Below are 8,663 nucleotides of genomic sequence, written 5' to 3'. Positions count from 1 at the left end.
ACTTCTGAAGCTATGTCATAAAGGCCATAGAGCTACCCTCTGACTGCTTGGATGCTTGTTCCTGGCACCAGCCACCACTCTGTGAGGCCACATGGAGGCGGCCCATGTAGACGTTCCAGCCGACAGCCGCACATGAGGTCCCCAGCAACAGCCAGTAGCTGCTGCCAGGCACACGAATAAGGGACAGCCACCATCTGACTGTACCCACCTGGGGGACCTGTGGCAAGGGCCACCAGCTGAGCCCCGCCAATCCCCAGAAATGTGGGCAATATGATCTACTATAATAAGGACGGGTTGTTGCAATAGTAAAATGATTGTCATTGTTTTAAGCTTGGGGACAGCCTGTGGCCCACGAGAACACAGGGCCCTGCATGGTGTCACACCAAGCCCAGGACTGGAAGCTGGCACCACACAAAAGTGAGCCTCTGGTCATTTCTCATCAGTAACAGTGTAAGTCCTGAGCCGCATGTCCTGACCCGCCCTGGCTATCGCATCCTGAATGGTTCTTCGTCTTGCTCCTCATTTTTTAGCTTCCAACCTCGTCTTTTTTTTTTTTTTTCACACCTCTGTCCCATCCTCTCCTCACTCTCGGAGGCCTGGGTGTATAGTCTTGTTCTGCTGCTTTAGCAGATTTCCCTTTCTGAAACCATGGCCCCATGCTCCCTCTGGTGTTTACCGTCTGTTCTGAACATATGTGATTTCCAGCCCAGCCCTCTAGGAGCCCATGCTGAAGGTGCCACTTCCACTCCAAGCCTCCATGCCCCACTAAGCTTGGGCTGAGTTTGCTCTGACTGGGCATCAGGAGCTGAACCTTGGTTCCAGATGTGGGTTCTTGGGAAACAACAAATACCCTAGCAGAGGAGACAGGCTCAGGGGTACCAGGTCTATCTTCCTAGATTGGTAGAGGGACACTTGGCAGGGGTTTTTGGTCTGGGGGGCCCAGCTGTGGGAAGCTGGGAGGGGTGGTGGGTGCTGGTAGTTGACATTGGGCTTGGGCATGGCAGACCAGTGTCCTTCGCTTTACATGGCCGGGCAGATATCTCGCTCCACGATGGTTGCTAACAAGCTTGTCTATCTGTAATAGTCACAGTTTCACAAATCAGTACATAATCACACGACAGTAACGACAAGTTGCCATTTATTAGCCTTTCCAATGCCAAGTGCTGGGTCATGTGATTTCTATGCATTTTTTCATTTAATCTGTACAATCATCTCAGGAGGCAGATATTAACTTTTTTTTTTTTTTTTTCCAAATGAGATAACTGAGGCTCAGAGAGGTTAAGGGACTAATTGAAAAAAATAAGTCGGGATGCCTTCGTGGCTCAATCAGGGAAGCGTCTGCCTTTTGCTCAGATCATGATCTTGGGGTTCTGGGATCAAGTCCTTAATGGGACTCTTTGCTCAATGGGGAGCCTCTTCCTCTGCCTGCCACTCTCCCTGCTTGTGTTCACTCTCTGTTGCTCTCTCTCAAAAGTAATTCAATAAAATCTTTTAAAAAATACGGTAAATAAATGGTGGAGCTGGAATGAGAATTCAGGTTAACAACCACGTTTATAATCAGAAGCATGCACGTTAAGATCACACTGTGATACCATTTTACACCCACTCTCTTGGCAACAATGAAGACTGATAACACCAAGTGTTGGTGAGAATGTGGAGCAACAGGGACTCTGAGACACTGCTTTTGAGAGTGGGAGTGTCCCACTCTGGACAACAGGTTTCTTTTTTTTTTTTTTTAAAGATTTTATTTATTTATTTGACAGACAGAAATCACAAGTAGGCAGAGAGACAGGCAGAGAGAGAGGGGGAAGCAGGCTCCCCGCTGAGCAGAGAGCCCAATGCGGGGCTTGATCCCAGGACCCTGGGATCATGATCTGAGCCGAAGGCAGAGGCTTAACCCACTGAGCCAACCAGGCGCCCCTGGACAACAGGTTTCTTGTAAACTTGAGCATTCACCTACCTCCAGTTCAACCCTCTGTTACACGCCCTAGAGAAACTCATGTTCCTGTGCACCAAGGGACATAGACATCAGTGATCCCAGCAAGACTGGTAGGACTAGCCAGAGCTGTGTCAGTCAGAAACAGGCAGGGGACAGAAGCCACCTCAGTTATTTAAGGGAGAAAATTTAACATAAAGAATTGTTGGGGCACCTGGGTGGCTCAGTCGGTTAAGCGTCCAACTCTTTGTTTTGGCTCAGGTCACGATCTCAGGGTGATGAGACTGAGCCCTGTGTAGGGCTCCACACTCAGAGGGGTCTGCTTGAGATTGTCTGCATTCCCCCCACCCCTACCACACACAGCTCCGCTCTTGCTCATATGTGCGCTCGCTCTCTATAAATTAAATTAAATTAAAATTTTTAAAAAAATTGCTAACTAGGTATAAAGTTGTTAACTAGGTGACTGAAGGGTTATAAAAAGAACTCAAAGATAGAATGAAGGTAGCGCCAGGGCTGAGGATAAAAAGAAAAGTGACTGAAATTATTAACATTTAGAAACAGTGGAGGAGCCCTGGGGAGTAAACTTCAGATATCCGAGAAAGGCACTCTGCTCAGCTGGGGCTCGTGTCTCACCCACCCAAGAAGGTCCAGATGTGGCAGGAACCAGGCTTTAAGGATGGAGGCTCAGGCCATCTGGAGCTGGTGTCTCTGGCTTTGGGATAAGGGCCCTTCGGGGCTGGGACCTAGAACCTTGAGAAGGAAAGAGCTGCTGTGAGAAGAAGCCCTCCTGGCTGGTGCTTCCAGGACCTGGAACCCACGGCAGCTGCCAAGAACTGAGATGAAGGAGCAAGTTCTTTCTCTCTGCTCTAGCCCTGCGGTGTCCCTCCAGCCTCACCCTGCTTGTTGGCAAAGACTCACAAAGTCTAACCCAGAGCAGCTGGTTAACACAGAAATGTGGTTTTTGGGGTCTCAGTCCCAGCATCACAGAACAGGTATTTTTTTTTAAGTATTTATTTTTAGCTGTGAGAAAACGTAGCATAAGGTCAATGTTACCTTTAGACACTAACTCCCCATTGTCCCCTCCCTGAGCTCCTGGCCACCCCCCTTCTACTCTGTTTCTATGGATTTGACTACTCCAGGTGCCTCATATAAATGGAATCATACAATGTCCTTCTGTGACTGGCTCCTGGCACTTAGCATCATGTCTTCAAGGGTCACCCATGTTGTAGCACATGCCAGAATTTCCTTCCTTTTCAAGGACCGACATTCCATTTCATGTATATACTACATTCTGTCTACCCACTCAGCTATTGATGGACAAATATTTTTTACATTATCAAATATTGTATTAAAATCCCAGGTTAATCTGACTATAAACACTGTACATATAACACTCTTCCCCCCTCTTTGCCTCTGTATAAATGGGTTTACTTTTTCAAAGCCATAAAAATGATATTCTAACAACATGCAAGTGGATTTTCCAAAAACAAAAGTCCTACCAATAACTGGACCATCTTAACATGAGGCTTTTAAAATTTTCAGCTGTCCTACTTAAAGTCTCTTTTAGGCAGATAGAGTCTGTCAAAGTGATGAGGCCAGCAACCCACACAACTGAGAACAGACTGGGTCTGTGGTCGCAGAGCTGTTGCTGTCAACCCTGAGTGAGCAAAATGCCCTTTTCTTCAGCATTTCTCTTTGCATCTTTGAACATCTGGATTGTGTTCCTCCCGATCCTTTCAGTTGCACAGGAGGGCAACCCTCCTCAAATCGGCTTAAGCAAAACCTAATGTGTGTGTGGCGGAGGACGGCAGTCGTGGGACTTACAGGTTTCTGTCACTGGAAAGAATGCAGAAGTAACAGAACTAGGGCCCGAAACCAGCACCTTCCTCTCTGCCCAGCTCTCCATGACCCTCCCTCCACCTCTCTTTCCTTGCTACTGAGCTCAGGTCTTCACCCGGCAGGTGCATGTGGCCCTTGCAACTCCGGTGGCAAGAACATCCAGAGAGGGATCACAGAAAAGGATCCCAGAGAAGGGCTGTGATTGGCTCTGTTGAGTCACATGGTCCCCGGTTGGGCCAATCAAGTTGTTAGAATGATCGCGAGTTATTATTGGCCAGGCCTGGTCACATGCCCATCGGTAGGGTCAGATTGGTAATGGGGTCTGTGGCTTTCAGACAGAGGAAAGGGGAGGCCTCCTGGGAAGACAGAAAACAATTGCGGAGTCACTATGATGGGGCGGAGTCTGGTTTTCACCATAGTAACAGGAAACATCCTGGGCACACACTGAGTTCTTTCTTTGTTCTAATGATCACCTTGAGGGGATCGCTGTCCTGGTGCTGGCCAGAGGCCAGTGTTTGAGAAGCAAGTCAACATCTGATACCTTATTTGTGACTCACCAAAAACCCGGAGGAGCTACAGAAGAGTTGAGTGACAGGTTTAGGGATACACCGTGGATGACGGCAGAGAAGAACCCAGAGCCCTGGCTCCCTGACTCCCACTGCAGTGCTCTCCCCCCAGCAACATCACAAAGTTTGGACAAGTGGTGGGAAGGTTCAAGCAGGGGGGTCAGGCCCGGCCAGTTAAGGGAGGGAGCTTCGTCTGCTGTCCGCCCCTTGGAGGAGCTGGGCGAGCCTCTTGGTAGAGATGGGAGGACGGCCCCTGGTTTCAGAGCCTGCTCGAGCTCTGACGGGGGACGTCCCTCCACTGGACCTGGAGTCCTCCCAGTGGGCACTCTCAGTGCGCAGCTCCTCCAGGACACTGTGAAGATGCCTCAGTGTGAGCAGGAGTCTCTGGTCTTGAACTTGCATCTCTGCCTAGGAGAGAGAATCAGTGTGAGGGGGCTGGGTGTTTCCCAGAAAGCTTATTCCCATCACTGTTTCATTGGAGACAGACCCACAGCCTCACAGAAGGGGCGTCCACCCAAGCTTCAGTTTCTTTATCTGCAAAGTGGAAAGCAAACTACTTACCTTTCAAAGCTCTTAGGAGGACTGAATGAGCCAGTCTATGTTTTAAAATATGAGATGCTCCAGGCGCCTGGGTGGCTCAGTAGTTTGGGCCTCGGAACTCTTGATTTGGGCTCAGGTCATGATCTCAGGGTCATGGGATTGAGCCCTGTATCCTGCTCTGTGCTCTGTGACTTTCATTACAATACTAAGATATTATCTGCCCTTTTATCCTTTTACGAGCCTACAGTGGAATTTTCCAGAAGCCACATGATGTGTAATGTGGTATCTGATGGCATGCAGAAGCAGATAAGAGAATCCAGCAGTTTTCTATCCTAAAGAGTTTACCATTGTTCTTTTTAAGTGCATTAAGTAAACACTAAAAATGTGTCCTTCGTTCTACACTGGTCACATAATATGACGTTAAAACTTTCCGTTTCCAACTAAGTAATTCTCACACATGATCCAAAATTGAGAAGCTACAAAAGGGCCTGTGGGGAAGTTTCCCCCACCTCATCCCACCCCCTCCAGCAACTCAGTCTGCTTCCCAGGGGCGCCTCTGGGAACAGCGTCCCTTCTGTCTGTCTGTCTTTCCAGAGGTAGTTATTAACATTATTTTCCCACTAGAATAGCATTTTGTTTTCATGGCAAACTAATTACTTCACAGGTGTGAAGATAAAGGCCATTTCCTACATGCCAGCAGAAGTCGGCCGTCCAACAGAGTAGATGGAAGGAGGGAGAACCACCTCCCGAGAATGCTGGGGGCTCCCCAGGCTGCAATGAGTGTGGTAGCAGGGCCACCCCTTCCCAAATTCTTGGGAAAACATTAAGTCTGTGTTTTCTCACTTTTAGGGTTTTCCTCCCACACATTTTTATCTTTCAACCTTTAGTGCCAGCTCTGGGCCCAGGCTCGCAAGAATGCACCCAGCAGGGAAGCAGTGGTAATGGAGGTGGGAGACTCCATGCCCTTGGAGTTGAGGGCCGTGAATCCTGAGCAAACTGGCTTCCCCAGGAGGGCAATGTCCTATCTCATGGGGCGAGAGAGCTCTGGGCTCAGTTTGCTCAAGTTCTGTACTGAAAGTTCTTTCCTGCCTCTGAATGAGTGCCACTGAGTCCATCAGACTGGTTTGTCTTGTCACAAGATGGTGGCAGTTCTCTCCCCTCTTTTAGATCCCACCAGGTCTTTGGGGCTTCCATGATCCCCATCTTATAAGGGAGGGGAGAGCATCAGACTTTGGTCCATGGTAGTTCAGTGTTACCGATTTGTCCCTTCTCCTGCATGAAGTCACTGCCCAATATTGATCCTTCCCTGTCAGTCAAATGGAGCCTCTTGGCTGGGCTTAGGTGCCCTTATGGAGTCAGGTAAATCCCATGTGATCAAGGACAAAACGGGCTCGCCTGGGCAGTGTACAAGCTGGCATCTGTAAGTGGAAACTCAAGACTCCCATCTCTTGGCATCATGTGGAGGGAGATGCTTGAGCCTGGGAGTCTATGCCCTATGTGGGCTTCCCCCAGCCCTGCCTTCTTTTCCCTCTTCACATGGTGAAAGAGAGGGAGAACTTATCAGGTGGATATTGGCCCTTTGGGTTCAGGCACCAAGCAGACTCAGCGTGGGAGCCCATTGTTTAGGGGAGCATGAGGGAGACTCCTGTGAGAAGCTGTCCCTCCTGCTGCGGGAGTCCCCTGGTGCCATGAGAAGCCCTACTGGGTCAGCCCTACCCACTAGGGTGAGGATAGGACTGGGTCCCAGCTGGGTCACCTGGCAACCGAGAAAGGTTGTCTTTGGATAATCCCATGGGTCTCTCCCCTGAGAGGCTGGCCTATTGGGATCCAAACCCTGGGTGTTTTTTGAGGTTCACTGAACCACTTCTTTCTCTCTTTTGGCTGCTATCCCCATGCACTTTGGGGGGCATCCCTCTATTTTTGGACTTGGAGAAAATGGCACAAAGAGAAGCATAAAGCTGGGCTTCTTCAGCAGTCCCCAAGGGACCAAGTAAAATAACCCAGAAATTCAGGAAAGTTGAGGCCTATGGGGTGGGTCTCTACCACAGGGAACAGGAGACAGGAGTGATCTGGGCAGGCAGAGTTCCTCTTCTTCCCTCTCCCCAGGTGCAGCTCCCCTTCCATCCCTGCAGAGAAGCCTCTGGCCAGGAAAACCAGCTGCTGAAAGAGCGCCGGGCCTCTTGAGGCCCCTTGCAAAGTGGTGGCCTGCTTAGTGGCATGGTACGTGGCCTCACATGGCACCACCCTTTGCTGCCACTCCCTGTTTCCTCCCCTCTCACTGTCTGGGCTGCCCCTCCAAATAAATCACTAGTACCCCAATCCTTGTGTGGGCTTCTGCTTTCTAGAGGGTCTGGGCTAGGACAGTGGGTGTGCTCCATGTCGTCCTGGGCAATGGTGGGGATAGCCAAGCTGACACGAAGTGAATTACACCTGCCTCCTTCCCATACTAGTAAAATAATGCCTGCAGTGTTGGTCCTGTTGTCATCCCCATTGTATGGTAAGGAAACTGAGGCTCACAGAGGTAAGGCCAGTGGCAGAGGCCACACAGTAGCAGAGCTGGGTGCACTCCCAGGACATAGTGTGATTCCAAGGCCAGTCTGGCCGCCACTGCACCCAGAGCCGCCTCCTATGTAGGCCACAACCTACTTATCCCAGCCCCCGAGACAGCCATTGTGTGCCTTATGGTTGGTATCCCCAGGGTGGCAGGGTGGGGGCCGCAGGACCTACACCCTCGCTGCAGCCTCTGTCCCAGCCGGGGGGTCTGAAAAGGGAGGGTCCCAAGGAACCTGGGAAGATATGGGGTGGAGTGATCAGGTAAAAAGAAATGCAAAGCCTCACCAGTTCCTTTCTCAGCCACTCCAAGGTCTGCCCAAGACTTGCGGTTGGCTCTTCTGTTTTCATCTCAGTGTCCTTGGAGGAACTGTTGATGTTGACCTGCTGATGGGCCCAAGGGACCTTTGATTTATACGGTCTCCTACCTGCTTCCGGGAGGGAGCAGGGTCTGGCTAAGTCACTGAGGATAGAGTTAATGAGAGCAGGATGTGGCTTACGGTGGAAAAATGTGGGTTTTTTTTTTTTTGGTGTTTTTTTTTTTTTTTAAAGGGCTTCAGTGCTTTGAACAGAATAAGGAGGGAGGGAGGGAGACCATTGGGGTATGGGCACCTCAGTGCCCAGTGGTTCCAGAGTCCCAAGTCTGATGCCAACAGGATCATAGTGATTGTAAAGCTTTCAGTGATAATATTAATAATAAAGTTAGTATATTAATAATAAAATTAATAGTAATAATATAAATATTAATTGTGAATTAACAATTATAAGAATAGGTGTCCCTTTCTGAAGGCTTAGTTTTCTCCCAGTGCTTTACATATACAGGACCCCTTTTGGGGCAGATACTGCATCTGTGTCCCTAATCCCCTCACTCCTTCCTCACCTCACCATAGAGTCACTTTCCAGGTCCCCTAGTTTCTGGGGTGTCCTTGCGACCTATTTCTAGACAAGGAGATCAAAGCAGAAATTTGCTGTTAGACTTCTAGGGAAACCCACCTTCCTGAGAAAAGGAAAAATGTGATTGAAGTTCTTCCTAAACTCTAACTTCCTTCTCCTTCCCTCAGCCTGGAATGTGGACATGATGCCTGGAGCTACAGTAATCATCTTGCAACCCTAAGACAAAGGCCAAAAAAACCTGCAGAGACATTAGAACAACTGAGTCACAGAATCAAGAGCATCTGCCTGCTTCATGAGACCATAAAACCTCATTTTTAATTGGGCAAACACAGGCCGAT

General features: G+C 49.3%; 1 protein-coding gene across 1 annotated transcript; it reads right to left on the bottom strand.

Annotated features, from left to right (window-relative positions):
- Window positions 1-4,515: 4,515 nt before the first annotated feature.
- On the bottom strand, window positions 4,516-8,319 carry CUNH20orf202 (chromosome unknown C20orf202 homolog). Its single transcript, XM_032859422.1, has 3 exons — window positions 8,312-8,319; window positions 7,720-7,894; window positions 4,516-4,749 (listed from the first exon to the last, which is right to left on the bottom strand). The coding sequence occupies exons 1-3, from the start codon at window positions 8,317-8,319 to the stop codon at window positions 4,516-4,518; spliced, it is 417 nt and encodes a 138-aa protein (XP_032715313.1).
- Window positions 8,320-8,663: the final 344 nt, after the last annotated feature.

This window comes from Lontra canadensis, unplaced genomic scaffold (genome assembly GCF_010015895.1).
Source record: "Lontra canadensis isolate GAN:19392208 unplaced genomic scaffold, GSC_riverotter_1.0 scaffold16, whole genome shotgun sequence".
Lineage (NCBI taxonomy): Eukaryota > Metazoa > Chordata > Mammalia > Carnivora > Mustelidae > Lontra > Lontra canadensis.
Note: the sequence above shows the minus strand (reverse complement) of the source record. Positions and strands in the feature narration are given on the sequence as shown.